The 14,767-nt window shown below is 41.6% G+C and overlaps 1 protein-coding gene across 2 annotated transcripts; it reads right to left on the bottom strand.

Annotated features, from left to right (window-relative positions):
• Nucleotides 1–272: 272 nt before the first annotated feature.
• Nucleotides 273–14,706, bottom strand: HAUS8 (HAUS augmin like complex subunit 8). Of its 2 annotated transcripts, XM_038383685.2 has the most exons (11): nt 12,761–12,949; nt 12,577–12,647; nt 12,082–12,137; nt 11,457–11,562; nt 9,771–9,884; nt 8,426–8,508; nt 7,042–7,116; nt 5,778–5,936; nt 4,634–4,775; nt 3,784–3,925; nt 273–1,287 (listed from the first exon to the last, which is right to left on the bottom strand). In XM_038383685.2, exons 1-11 carry the CDS (start codon nt 12,781–12,783, stop codon nt 1,167–1,169), a joined length of 1,092 nt encoding a protein of 363 aa, XP_038239613.1. In that variant the 5' UTR covers nt 12,784–12,949; the 3' UTR covers nt 273–1,166. The 2 variants fall into 2 exon arrangements, with proteins under 2 accessions (XP_038239613.1, XP_043358755.1); XM_043502820.1 differs by lacking the exons at nt 12,577–12,647; nt 12,761–12,949 and adding an exon at nt 14,611–14,706.
• Between the last annotated feature and the right edge of the window lie 61 nt (nt 14,707–14,767).

The following is a 14,767-nucleotide window of genomic DNA, read 5'->3' as shown; positions in this document are numbered from 1 at the left end:
ACTAGGCCGACAGAAGGCACCCTCCTGAAGAGATGGCTGCTCCTGGGTGTTTCAATACCCAGACTGAGCAGTAGAGACATTTGAAAGATTTTAGGGGGAGCATGAGAGAGGGAGAGAGAGAGAGGGACACAGAGCAGCTCTGAACGGTGCTATAACGAGGACAGACCTTTCTGCAGCAGCTTTTATATACTGACTTCCCATACAGGACATGATGCTGTAGCTCGTTCCATTAGAAAAAGGTTTGTAGAAAGTAATATGGGGAAACAGGACAGTTCAGGAAATAAAGTTTATTTTTCATTCGTGTATGTTAAAAGGGCTCCGGGAAATCGTACACAACCTTCTCCAAGACCTGGCATGAGTGAACTGTATAATAGGCCATTAGTGACGAGAGTAAGTTTCAGAAAGATATTAGATCTCTTTCCAAACAAAACTTAGTACTTTTCTTTTGTGTTAGGTTAAGATACAGAACAAGAATTTAAGCATGAGATTTTCAAGCTTTACCAAAACACAATATTACAGAGAAGTTCCCCCACTCAACATCCTTTGATTTAACTACCACGTAGAGTGATAGCCATCTCTCTGGACTTTTCCTCTTGCCAAATCGCACAAGAAAGAGGTGATCAGATTTCCTGCTGCACTTCCTCACAGAATGACCAGTGGACATGGCATGAGCTCGGGCATCCCTCTTGCAGGCTAATGTCAATAACGCACAGTCCCACATACATTTGGTCCTGCATCTACATATTGACACAATGACCTTTGAGCCACATTTCCCTTGGGAAGAGATCTCTTGCCCTGCTGCAGCTGAAACAAGGCACAAGGAACACAAACAAATTGGATGGGTGTACTGAATTTGTCAACAGCAACATTTCTTATAGCTCTTACTCCACATTTCAGCATTTAAAATGACCTAGCAATGACAATGAGCTTCCACAAAGGATGTAGGGCTGGGGGTTTGAGTTTAAAATGGACTCATGCCACATTGGTTCAGTTATAAAAATGCTCCACATCATAGCTCATGAATGTTTTACAAATTATATAACTGAGGAAATGTATGATAAAGTTACCAGGCAGATGTCCTTAACTTTAGTCTGCTTTTCTGTGCAAGCTCCCTGGCCTTGGTTGAGCATCCACAGGCGTTCAAGTCACTGAGGAACATTTCAAAGCTAATCGAAGTACCAGTGTTTCAGGGTCTCTATTCCATGAGTCTCTTCACAGACTTTTTGGTTATGCAAAGAAACTTCCTTACTGATTTCAAAGGACAGGTCCTGTACTTGCTTGAAGCTCCTGTAAACGAGTCAGACAGACTGAAGCAATTACTGTGGCCAATTGTAACTTAATTAAATGAGCAGTAAAGTGGTAGAAGATGTGGGTTTGCTTTCCAATATAGCAAGAACTTGGGGGTATTGTAGAGGGAGAGGTCTGTGTTCAGTCATGAACGGGCCTGTGAGTTTTTCCATTTCATGTTATTTCTAGGGCTGTCAAGCGATTAAAAAAACTAATCATGCTGTTAAATAATAGAATACCATTTATTTTAAATATTTTTGGATGTTTACTACATTTTCAAATATATTGATTTCAATTACAACACAGAATACAAAGTGTATAGTGCTCACTTTATTTTTGATTACAAATATTTGCATTGAAAAATACACTTTTTTTTTTTTAACAGTTCACCTCATACAAGTACTCTAGGGAAATCTCTTTATTATGAAATTTGAACTTACAAATGTAGAATTATGTATAAAAAATAACTATTCCAAAACAAGGTCACATTTTACAGCCTACAAGTCCACTCAGTACTACTTCTTGCTCAGCCCTTCGCTCAGATAAACAACGTTGGTTACAATTTGCAGGAGATAATGCTGTCTGCTTCTTGTTTACAATGTCACCTGAAAGTGAGACCAGGTGTTCACATGGCACTGTTGTAGCTGGCATTGCAAGATATTTACTTGCCAGATGCGCTAAAGATTCATATGTCCCTTCATGCTTCAACCACCATTCCAGAGGACATGCTTCTATGCTGATGATGGGTTCTACTTGATAACGATCCAAAGCACTGTGAACTGACGCATGTTCATTTTCATCATCCGAGTCAGATGCCACCAGCAGAAGGTTCATTTTTTTTTTGGGTGGTTTCTGCAGTTTCCACATGAGTGTGTTTATCTTTTAAGACTTCTAAAAGCATGCTCCACACCTTGTCCCTCTCAGATTTTGGACGGCACTTCATATTCTTAAACCTTGGGTCAAGTGCTTCTGCTATTTTTAGAAATCTCACATTGGTACCTTCTTTACCTTTTGTCAAATCTGCTGTGAAAAAGTGTTCTTAAAACTAAAGATGTGCTGGGTCATCATCTGAGACTGCTATAACATGAAACATATGCAGAATATGGGTAAAACAGAGCCAGACATATACAACTCTCCCCACAAGGAGTACAGTCACAAATTTAACTGTCACATTTTTTTAACGAGCATCATCAGCAAGTCCTCTGGAATGGTGGCCAAAGCATGAAGGGGTAAACTAATGTTTAGCAAATCTGGCATGTAAATACCTTGCAATGCTGGCTACAAAAGTGCCATGAGAACACCTGTTCTCATTTTCAGGTGACATTGTAAATAAGAAACAGGCAGCAGCATCTCCCATCAATGTAAACAAACTTGTTTGTCTTAGTGATTGTCTGAACAAGGAGGACGACTGAGTGGACTTGTAGGCTCTGAAATTTTACATTGTTTTGTTTTTGAATGCAGCTCTAACAAAAAAAATCTGCATTTGTAAGTTACACTTTCACAACAAAGAGATTGCACTTCAGTACTTGTATGAGGTGAATTGAAAAATACTCTTGTTCATTTTTACAGTGCATATATTTGTAATGAAAAATAATATAAAGTGAGCACTGTGCACTTTGTATTTTGTGTTGTAATTGAAATCAATATTGAAAATGTAGAACATCCAAAAATATTTAATTTCAATTGGTAGTCTATTGTTATAAGTGGGATTAATTCTTTTAATTGCAATTAATATTTGAGTTAATTGCAATTAATTGACAGCCCTAATTATTTCATTTCAACTCTAGTCTGCTTCTTGGGAGAATATTTATCCTATTGTATGTCCCTTTCCTCCCTCTGGTGGATCTTCCAGCAGCAAGCCTTTACTGAAGTGGTGACTCATGTGGTATAGCAGGGGAAAGGAATTGGGTCCAGGATACTCCCAGGGATATACACTGATGCAGAGGGGAGGTATAATCCATTACTTGAGCCTCTTTGCAAAGCCATATGGAAGAATAGGAGAGCAGAGTCGTGGTCTTTTTTGCATTATGTTCTTGACGGAGTGCTGCAGCCCACACCTCCAATCCCTGGTACTTGCTGTTGTCCTGTCTTTCAGGACTTTAGGACTGCTAGCCTTGGTTGAAATTTGTTGGGGGAGTCAGAATGTGTCACACTAACCACCCCCTTGTGTGATCCTTTCTCAGAGGAGAGAGGTTTTCCTCATTGCCTTCTGTGTAGGTAGACCTTTGGGGGTGGGAGCAAGGGGAGTAAATGGGTGTGTGCATTTCTTGCTCTGTAGGGGAAGGGGTGAAATCTGGCCATTTGTGGCCAGCTCTAAACTAGGGTACAGGAGCTAAGCTTAGTGAAACTAGTCATTTCATATATGGATTGTCTGAAGAGGTTATAGGACCCGGAGTTTTTTGAAAAAAACAAAAAAACAAAAACAAAACCAAAAAACAAACAGATTTTAAGATCCATTACAGAACTCAGGAGTCTTCAGCATGATTTTGTAAATACCTTTCAAGTTCTGCATCCATTTTGAGAGCAATTTCCTTAAGTTCTTTCAGTACTGGGAATGCCTTTGAATTTTCTTCCAAGTAACCAGGTGCAGCTTCCACCAAAAGACTTTGTGTGACAGCTAAATGCTTTTGTACGTCCTCTACAAAAAAAAGCAAATGTTACAGCTACTGTCACTGAATGTACAGTGGCACCTGTTAATATACATTTTAAAGATGTCAGCAGCTTGAGTGGTCACCCAAGAGCTTGAAGAACATCTCAGCATACTGGCGAACACTAAGCCTTCAGGAAAAGACAACAGGAGCACACTACTATGAGAGCAAAATTGTCTTGCATCATATTAAGATGAATCACAGCAGGAGATAGGTAACTTGCTCAATTCCGTTTGTGAGATTAGTAGATTCCACAGAAAGTTTACAAGCCAAGACCATGTATTGCTACAACAGGAGCGCAAGCTTCATTTATTCAGAATTCCTTGGCTAGTTATATGTTACTATTGACAATATCCAAATGTCAATCCTTGCAGATACTTTCAATAATAATGAACCCATAGGAAATCTCTTATAAATGCTACACAAGTGTTCTAAGTTTAGAGTGCTCTGCTCTTCTTACAGAAAAAGAAATTGGATGGATGCAGCTTATTAGCTAGAGATAAACAAATATGCAGACAATACAAAGCAAAGCTTGTGACTAATGTCTCAGTGTGTCCTCCATACAAAAACCCAAGGGCAGCGAACAAGAGTCATGCCATGGATTTAACAAGGTTAGAGTTACATTTCAATTCAAAGAAGTACACAAGAGTCTAGTATACTGAAAAGTGCAAAATCTTGCTAATTTGGAGTTTTCATACCCAAATATTTGTGTCTATTTCCTTCCATGTGAATGTTCTTCATGGGAAGCTCATGTCTAGTGGTGTCCAGGGCAGTTGCAAAGGTCTTATACTCCTCCTTAAACTGTTCACAGACAGTAAGAAGAGGAGCAAGGACTTCAATCTGAAAACAAAAAGGGACATAACCCAGGACCTCAATGCAGAGAAGCCACTCTGAAAGAACAGTCAGAATTTTTCTGGTTTGTCTTAAAGAATAAAGTGAGATTTTAGTCTAGTTCAGTATTAAAAAGACCATCAATATGATTTAAAGAAATCAACAAATCTGTGGCTGTATCATCACTATTTTCAAAAGTGACCCCCCTCCATGTTTGAGGAGGCCTGCTCCATTATCCGTTTCTTTACTTCCTCTGTTTGGAAGCGCTGCCAATTCACAAAATAAACTGGAAAAAAAAAAAAAAAAGAATGTTTTGTTCTAACCAGTTGGGGTAATTTTAAAGGGATACTTAAATCACTATTAGTGAGGCTCTTGGTGTTTGGTTATTATAGTTCTACAATATGTTCCCATTAAGTTATGTTTTTAAAAAGTTCCCTCAGGTACCAGTGCCAAGATGGAGCTGCTGCCACCTATCCCAATGCATCAAGGTCCATTGCAGTTTTCCTTATGCTGATCCCATGCCGCAAAACAGAAAACACACAGCAAGGAGATGCCATTGTGTCACACCCCATAACCCAGGAGGCAATCAGTGCCTCTGCTCTGGCCTTGATATCTGTAGTAGTCCAGGATGTTTGGGGCCAGATGCTGTGCTTTCACAAGAGGTGTACCACAAAAGACTAAAGGATGTTACTATTGCTTTAAGCCTTATGTGCCTTAGATTATGAGCTGCTCTGGTGACTGGTACACTATCACCACCCCACAGCTCAGAATATGCTCTTGCTCTTTCTTCAGACCTCCATGTGTTTCCTCCAGTCCATACATGAGAGGCCACCAAAGCAGGTGCTGCAGATATTCTACCTCCTTTACATTGGCCGAGAAGCATGAAGTGTCACAGCAGGGTTCAAATTTGATGCTTTTTTGTTTGAGGCACAGAAGGTACCAAAAGGCCAAAGGTTGCTTCTTCAGAGCAATTGCAAACTGCAGGAGAAACACAAAGTGTGATAAACTAACCTGTTTATCCAGCACTTCTTCAAGCTTCTGCTCTCTCTTCTTGAGCAATAGTTGGCGTTTCAGCTCATACAGCTTTTTCTGCTGTTTTTCCTTTTCTTCACACAAGATTGATAAATTTCTTTCACCTTTCTCCTCCAGCTGGGCAATATTTTTTTCTATCTGTGAAATCCAAGAATGTATTTGTAGCCAATATTAAACCACAGCTAAGTACTTTAGGGGTTAAGTTATTTCCAAAATATTTTGAGAGAAGAGAAATTCAAAACAAATTTGAATTCAAAAGTTAACTCACTGTATGCAGCGATTTTTCTGTACCTTACATAGTTACTAAAATGCTATTATATTCTGTAAAGGAAGATTCTCACCTCCATGATCATTTACTACAGCTGGCATCTCGTCTATAAAAGGGAAAACTTAGGACGTGTGCAAGGGTAGAGAAAAAATTTATCTGAGTTTTCAGAGGGAGAGGTGTCATATGCCTTACTCAGCCCCTCTGACCATGACCATCTCTTCTTCAAATGTTTTCAGCGATTTCCCCTCATCTTCTGTATCATATTCGACCAGGTCTTCAGGATCCTGTACCAGTCTCTTAACTCCCCACCTTGTCCACTTCACTCCACTCAAGTCAAACATTTAACCACTCCCTATATCATCTGGTCCCTTATTTCCTCACCTTCCATGCAGCTTCTAATACCAAATCCTCCTCCCCTCCCCATTTGACTCTACTCTTGCCTCCAAATTTCCTCCCAAACATACCTCTTCCATTATAGTATGATGGCTTGTAAACCTAACGAACAACTCTGTAAATCTCTATCATTAACTTCAGTGAATACCTAAGCAGATTGCTTGTCAGACCATCCCCGTATTCCCCTCCCACTATGTTGCTCTCCCTCCTTAAATCATCCTAATTTAGATTGTAATCTCTTGGGAGCAAGGGCTCAATACTTTTTTCTATAGTGTACCATGCACACTTATACCATTGCAAAAATATAAGAATGGTTACTCAGTGTGCACTTCATCTGGAAATTGGAGGCTCCTCCCAACTATCTCAGAAGCTCTCTCAGCCCTGATCATTGTTTAATGAAGCGCATGGAATGCTATCTATGAAGAAGTGTCTGAAGTGAATCACAATTGCATAGAATATCTGAAGCACAAATTTAATTTGTGTGGGGCAGAAAGGTTGTTTCAATTATATTTAGAAAGTTTTCCAATAGGCTATGTTTTTTGTAGCTCTAGAATACCAAACATTTGACTATCTGTATCTTACCTTCATTGATGCATAGTGTAATAGCAATGCCTGAGATTCCAACATCCCAATCACATCATCAGGATCAGAAGATTTCTTAAGGAAATTAATTTTTTTTTTTAAATCAATGGTAGCACATATACTTAGAAATTAAATACAAACAAGCATTTCTAAACTAAAGTTTGAGTCTGTTCAAAGCAGCATCTCTGACCATTACAAGTATATTTGCAAACAAAGCCTGCCCTGTTATCACCAAGTGTCAACTACACACAGACTATTGTTTTTTCAAATGAGTGTATTTCTTAATAATGGAGCATTTCTCACCTACCAGCATGGAGGCTGGTTAACTTTGAGTTATTGTTCTTTTATCCTGTCACTCTACTTAGTGTATTCTCTGAAGGAATAACAGTACCACTAGAGGATATGAAGTTTCTATGCTGTGTTGGATGAATCGTTGTCAATGTAAAAGGGACCTCAGTTTACTTTTCAAGTACTGTACTATACAAATCATGGGGTGCAAGTAGCCTTCATGCATATTTGTGAATTGAAAGCATGGGTAAGAGCACAACAAGATGAAGAACTAACTTGAAGACTAGCCAAAGTCAGAGTAGGGTCTAAGAAGAAATAGAAGCTGAACTCACAAAGGAGTGTTGGTGGTACACAAATCAAATCTCCACCAGCAGAGACCATGTGAGCCTTTACTAATTGTACTTGGTCACACTTTAGAGGACAGATATGCACTAAGGAGAGGCCTCCATCCCTGTAGTGACATGAAGAAAGCACCACACTGGATTATACATTCTCTCTTCCTTCATTCAAAACGATATCAGATACTCAAGGTAATACTTCACTATACAACATGGCAGCTGGCAGAACAAAGGATATTTTGATAGAAATTTTAGAATGCTTAGGATAGGGTGCATTTCACTAGCAAAATGCAGATTTTTTTTTCCCCCTTAAAAAGGAATGTAAAATTTTACATATAGAGCTGAGGTTAGTCCGGTATAAGTAGGTCCAAATCTACTAAGCTTTATAGCCATGGCTGAATTTGATCTACTACATTTCCTTTTGTGAGCATTTATCACACTATTTTTAGCGAAGCTGCTTGTATCCAATGCTTTTAGTTTTATTGGCAGCTTCTTTATTCTAGTCCTTTGGGAACTACTGCATGCAACATTAGCCCACAAGCCCTACAGCAGCTCTTCAGTCCATAATTGTCTTTAGTGCTTTCAAGATAACACTCTCACCAACACCACACACTACAGAAACACTTGTTACCACACAGTTTCTGGGGAGAAGTCTTAACTCTTGCTGACAAAGTTAATGATGAACAAAAATCCTTATTCAGTACATTTCCAATAAATATACCTGTGTCAATTTCCAACTAATTTAAAGTGTCACTTACTGAGTTCTGCTCTTTTTTTCGTGTTCTTGATTCTGCTCTGAAGAGAGACTTTGAACCAGGAATCTTTTTTAAGAGACTTTTGTCTAAACCACAAAATAAAAAATATATAGATAAAAAATTTGTATGCACAGCAATTCTCTGCCAAAATGCTTTGAGTGAGACAATCAGCAGCTTATTAAAAAACAGTTTTATATGATTTTATGCAGGGTGGATAATATTGACTTAAATGTTTTTAATCAGACGTTTTTGTTTTGTTATTTAAATTAAGTTCTTTAAAATGACATCTGAATTTAATACAAAATATGTTAAGATCTAAAATTATAATCTCTTAAAACATTTAAATAAAAGAAGCGCTGAATCCATGAGCCTCTAGCAAAAACTGAGTTAAAGGCTATTTTTCCATGTAAAGAAAGAAGTTTTTCCTCCTGATTCCAAGGTCAAGCTTTATAAATATGGCACAATGGATCATTATATTATATTAAGGGGTTGTTTTGTTTAACAGAAATAAATTTGACATACTGTCTTGTGTGTTTAATTAAATTCCAGTTACTATCCCAATGCAGCTTGACACAAATCATGAGCAAAAAGTTAGTCACCATTTTCTAACATACTAAAAATGTACAATTAATAAGAATCTGAAAATACTCAGCTACGCATTTACTTAAATAGACATATAGTGTACTTTCTAGGTAGAAAAAATGCATATCAAATCTAGTGTAAAGGCCCTATTTAGTTGTAAGACAACATATTTTAATGGTTATATCAAGGAGAATGTACCTTTCTTTAGAAAATAAAAGTACAAAATGGAAGAGAGTTGATTAAAATCAAGTCTTTCCACTTGGCAATTTAAATTGCTGATTTTAAATTGCCTTGGTTTAAATCAATCCACACTGATTTTATAAACGGAAGAAAGAGCCCGAGCAGAAACATTCTATTCCTGTCTCTGATACTGACTCGTATGAACATGGCCATGCCAACTTTTCAAAACTGGCCTCTAATTTTAGATGCCTACCTTTGAACACCTGGGGCATAATTTCCAGAAGGGATGAGCACTTACAACAAATTCAGCTTGTTACCGCTAATCAGAGTGGTGGATGCTCTGAAAATCAAGTCCTAGGAATCTAGAAGTAGGGCACCCCAAAAATTGGGGATTTGAAAAATAGAGGTCATTTAAAAATGTAGGCCTCACCTCACTAAGTCAGTTTCTTCTATTCTAGAATGAGAGTAATAGTTTACCCTCTTTTGTAGTATGCTTGAGATCTTCAGAAAATTGTTAAATACCATTAACATACATTCTAATTTAAACAATGATGTTAAAAGAAGAGATTTAAAGGAGAAAACTTGCCATTAATAGCTGAGAGATCGAGGTCAGGTCGAGCAATTTTATGGCCCTCTAATAAAGTGGACTGCAAGTCATCTTTTCCCAAGACTGTATGATTTAGTGTGCTAGGGGCAGTGCCTGTAGAAACATGTATTATTTTAGTGTGGTAGAACATAAGTGAGCAGCCCAGAACACTAGTTCTGCAAGTTCACAAGTGTTTGCACAATAGCTCATTAAAAAAAACCCAGAAAAGTCTCATGTGGATAGTTCCACCTTTATTGTCTTCCAAAAGTCAACTAACATAGCAGGTGTAACTTGCTGCAGAGTTCCTTTTAGTTGGGGTTTAACTTGTTCAGAATGCTGCTATCTTAGCCATTTCATAGCTTGCCACCATGAACAGAATCCAAATGAAGTAAAAGCTAAAGCATAGGTGATTAAAGCCCTACAGAAGTAATGCTGAATTAAAAATCATTTAAAAATATTCCTTTCCCACATTACCAGACTAAACTGGATGATCAGCTGGACAAGTGCTCAGACACAGAGTCACATACAGGATCATTGTACAAACATGTAGATTTGCAACATTACTAGTGATTTATAGATTGTGGGGGTTTTATTGTTCATTCCTCTAGATCTATTAAAAATTAGAGAAGTATTTTTGGTTATTAAAGTAGCAGCCCAATCCATCTATAGAATGACAGATATCTGCTTATTCTAGAGAATTAATGTGGTGTTCGTTTCCAGATAGAGAATGTAGAACTAATCTACACATAGTACTATGTATTTTAGTGTAATAAGTATCAATGACAGGAGTCACAATGCTGCTATATTGTCAGATAAGGGGGGGGGAAGCTTTTGTAGGCCTCTAGACTATCTAGTCTGATCTTTAGATCAGTGGTCTCCAACCTTTTTACATCCAAGATCACTTTTTGAATTTAAGGGTGACTCAAGTGCTATCCCACCCCTTCCCTGAGGCCCCACCCCTTCCATCCCCCCCTTGCTCGCTCTCCCCAACCCTCAATCACTTTTACCGGACAGGATAGGTGTTTTGGATTCATGAGAGGATGCAGGCTCTGGGCTGGGGCCAAAGGGGTCACAGTATGTGTGGAGGGTCAGGGCTGAGCCTGGGGCAGGGGTGCAAACTCTGGGAGTGGGGTCAGGGCTGGGGCAGGGGCTCAGGAGGGGGATTCTACCAGGCAGCACTTACCTCCATTGGCTCCCAGTATGACTACCGCTAAGTCAGGTTCTCTGTCTATCCCAACCCCACACCACTCCCAGAAGGGCCCAACACACCCCCTGGGAGGGCACATGACTCCACACTGCCCCTCTCTGCAAGCCCTGCCCCTGCAGCTCCCATTGGCCAGGAACGAGGCGCTGTGGCCAATGGAAGCTGCAGGGGCGGGGCTTGCAGGCAGGAGCAGCCACAGAGGGAGACTCCTGCCAGGCCACATTGGCCACTTCTGGGAGTGGCATGCTGCTGGGCAGTCAGGAAGCCTGCCTTAGCAGCAGCCTCGCTGCAGATCACGATCGACTAGAAGATCCTCTAGGATCGACCAGTTGATCACGATCTACTGGCTGGTGACCACTGCTTTAGAGAATTTCATAATAGTCCCTGCTCCCTCAGTGATACTACTGCAGCACAGGTTGAGAGAAGTCCATAAAGAATTGTTCTCGATTGTTTTGCTAAACACACACAAAAAACCCACTTACCTGTGGTGGCTTTGCATTTCTGAAAAATACCTGCTCTTCCAGTTGGGGTTTCCCCCTTTTCAGATCTTTTTACACCAGAAACTACAGAGGAATTTGTTGAGGTACTCTGCCAACCAGAAAACAGAAAATATTCAAGATTAATAATGATTAAGAGGGGTAATGCCCTGTCTTGACTCCTACTTTGTTACAGGATTTCACTGATAGACAGATAATTAAAAAAAAAACAAAACAAAAAAACACTGCCTTGGGGCATCACAATGCTTTGCAACATCACATAAGAGGCCTGGGCTTGGCTTTAATTCTTTATCCTGATTTCTCTCTCTGGGACTTGGTAAGAGCTCATAAGAATGGGTGGCAGGAGACGAGAGAAAAACTCTTAGTGACTGGCATTAAAGAAACCCATATGTTTAACCAATAGTACTAAACAGAGCGGATGAGCTCGTACAGCATCAGAGGCTGCCAGACATATTTCTAAGCCATGTTCTAGTCTCTTTAAAATATTTGTTTTTCAGTTGAAGCCTGATGTATATTTTCACTTTTTAAAATTGCCTTCTTCAATCAGCTTTCGTTCCATTATGTTAGAGGCCAGCATTTCTTTTTAAAGCAGGTAATTTGAAACCTTCACCTTCCCCAGAGGTTTTCTATCATATTGAAGGTAGCGAGCCTTCACAACCCTTCCACCTGAAAAGAAGGAAAAAAAAATGAAGTCTAACCAGCAATAAGACTACCCATCTCCATCTAAATTACACCAGTCTCAGCACAGTGGCGACTAAGCATTTCGGCAAATGCAACACATAACGACATGCATTATAACAAATGAATATTTTACTAGTGATATTTCCGGCTCATGTGACGATTGACCCCTTATTTAACAGGAGAAGGAAGCAGGGAGGGGCTGTATACGGTGGGGGGAGGGGTGGATGAACTCGGGGGCGGCCAAATTCCCCTGGGCACAACGGCGGCGGGCAGAGCTCGTGAGGAGAGCGGGCAACGGCGTGGATCCGACGCAGGAGTCTCTGGGGAAGGAGAAATCAGCGGATTTCTACCTACGGGCCCATCCGGTCCCCACCGTCCTGTCACCCTCCCCAACGCCGCGGCCCGCCCGCAGCGCTGCCCCTACCTTTAGGCCTCGCCCCCGCAGCCCCCGCGCTCCCGTCCGGTTCAGCAGCTCCCTCCGCTCCCGGGGGTGCCCTGCACAAACACAGGCACAGGCACAGGTCAGCGCACACGGCGAGGCGAGGGGTCCCGCTCGGGCTCTGCCCCGGGGAGAAGGGGCAATAACGGGGACAGCGCCCCCCCCTCACCCCGCCGGGCTTGCCGCCGCCATCGCCGTCAAACTTCCCGCGCAAGCGCTGAGCGAGATTTACATCTCCAGCCTCATCATCGAGTTTATCCCGGAGCAGCTAGAACGCCCACTTCCTGGTCGCTCCCCCTGCCGGCTTGGAAGGGAAAGGCAGACGCAGCTATTTACCGCCCCTGCTGTCCCACCCCAAATCCTTGCAGGGCCAGTAGCTCGGGAGCCAATGTGGGCAGTAAGCACAGGACAATAATTCACTGGGACCCTTCTGCCAGCCCGCTCATGGACTCGCTGGGGCGCCAGAAACCAGCCCCTGGCTTATACTCTGCCAGCCAGGGTCACCTGTGTGCAGCAGGCCAGATCTAGTGGTTCCTACCCTAAATGTTCAAAATTATGAGTCAGCAAACCACCACCACTCAGTCAAATCATGAGCTAGGCTTAAAAATCATGAGCTAAAATAATAATTGTTTCTTTCTTTCTTATTATCGAGTCTTTGGGCGTAGGGGTAATATTGTCAAAGTTTATCTGCCATCACAAGCACTAGGGGTTTATCTTTTTTTAAAATTAAAGCTCAGAGTCTCATGTATTAACTTGACTCCAGGATCTGGGACTTTAAGGAAAAAACCCTAATTATCATGAGATTCATGTTAAAATCCTGAGAGTTGACAACATTGCAGATCTTTTAGGGCTCCTGATTTTGGCCACCCTTTCCTGCAACCGGAACCTCTCCCATGTAGCAGAGATTTAAAAGGATGGAAGTAAGGATGAGACACTCCACTCCACACATACTGTGGTCTCAATGGGGTGATGCTAGTCTACAGGTGAGATCAGAGTGGCTGGGAACATGCGTGAGGGAATGAAAGGTATCAATTCTACCTCCTTTTTCATGCTGCCTGTCTAAATGCAGAGGGAGCAGCACGGACCTGCTTCTTGGTGCTGAGCTGCCACCTGGCACACTAAGTGCAGCTGGGCACAGAGCAAACCCACTGCTTAATTTGCAATAAAAGTGTTGCAAAAAAAGAAGAGGCTCAAGTAATTTTTTTACATTCATAACTGATGCAGCAAGCCCAGAGGTGCCAGACTATGAACTGCCAAGCCTAGAGGTGCTGGGGCTCTGCCCTGGCACAAATTAAGCACCAAGAAAACCCAGAACATGCTGCCCCCTGCCACCCACTACTCCCAGTCCAGTGCCTCTGGCTACCCCAGATATTGCCTTCCCTGTCTAGCGGGATGGGTGGGCTATTTTTCATATAATTTTAGGGATAGGGTGACCAGATGTCTCGATTTTATAGGGACAGTCCCAATATGTGGGGCTTTGTCTTATATAGGCGCCTATTCCCCCCCATCCCGATTTTTCACACTTGCTGTCTGGTCACCCTAGGTGTGGAGGAAACTGATGATAACAGCAAGGATCAGAAATTTGCAATGCAATAACAACAGTTTGATGGCATTGGCTTTGCTTTGTTGCTAGCCAGTCACATCACAATCTACTCCCCCTGCCTGTAGAGCTGGGAGGAGGCTGCATGGCTAACGCGGAATTTTTCTTTGTTGGCCTATGCATGTCCCTGCAACCGAGTCCGGCCTTCCCAGGCACCTGGCTAGCAACATCTGCTACCGCAGGGTTCTCAGACTTTTGTACTGGTGACCCCTTTCACACAGCAAGCCTCTGAGTGCGACCCCCCCTTATACATTAAGCACACTTTTTAATATAGTTAACACCATTATAAATGCTGAAGGCAAAGCGGGGTTTGGGGTGGAGGCTGACAGCTCGCGACCCCCCCATGTAATAACCTCGCGACCCCCTGAGGCGTCCCGACCCCCACTTTGAGACCCCCTGGGCTACCGCCTTGAACCCACCGCTGCCGCAGAGAAACTGCGACCGGGATGAGCGCAGGAGCTGGAACAGAAAACAAGAACATTTCATGGGAAAAGGCGACAGCTCTGCAGACGAGATTATGCAAATTGGTCACTTCCCAAATTGACACACTCGTTCGCGCAAAGAAAAGGAGGACTT

Source organism: Dermochelys coriacea, chromosome 25, assembly GCF_009764565.3.
Source record: "Dermochelys coriacea isolate rDerCor1 chromosome 25, rDerCor1.pri.v4, whole genome shotgun sequence".
NCBI classification, from domain to species: domain Eukaryota; kingdom Metazoa; phylum Chordata; order Testudines; family Dermochelyidae; genus Dermochelys; species Dermochelys coriacea.
The sequence above is the reverse complement of the archived record's forward strand: the minus strand, read 5'-3'. Positions and strand labels throughout refer to the sequence as shown.

Coding starts and splice junctions, on each gene's coding strand:
- HAUS8 (XM_038383685.2), bottom strand. CDS start 12,783: ATGGCGGCGGCAAGCCCGGCGGG. Junction 8,509..9,770: donor CGATCTCTCAGCTATTAATG/GCAAGTTTTCTC, acceptor TTTGTGGTTTAG/ACAAAAGTCTCTTAAAAAAG. Junction 5,937..7,041: donor TACACTATGCATCAATGAAG/GTAAGATACAGA, acceptor TGGATTTCACAG/ATAGAAAAAAATATTGCCCA.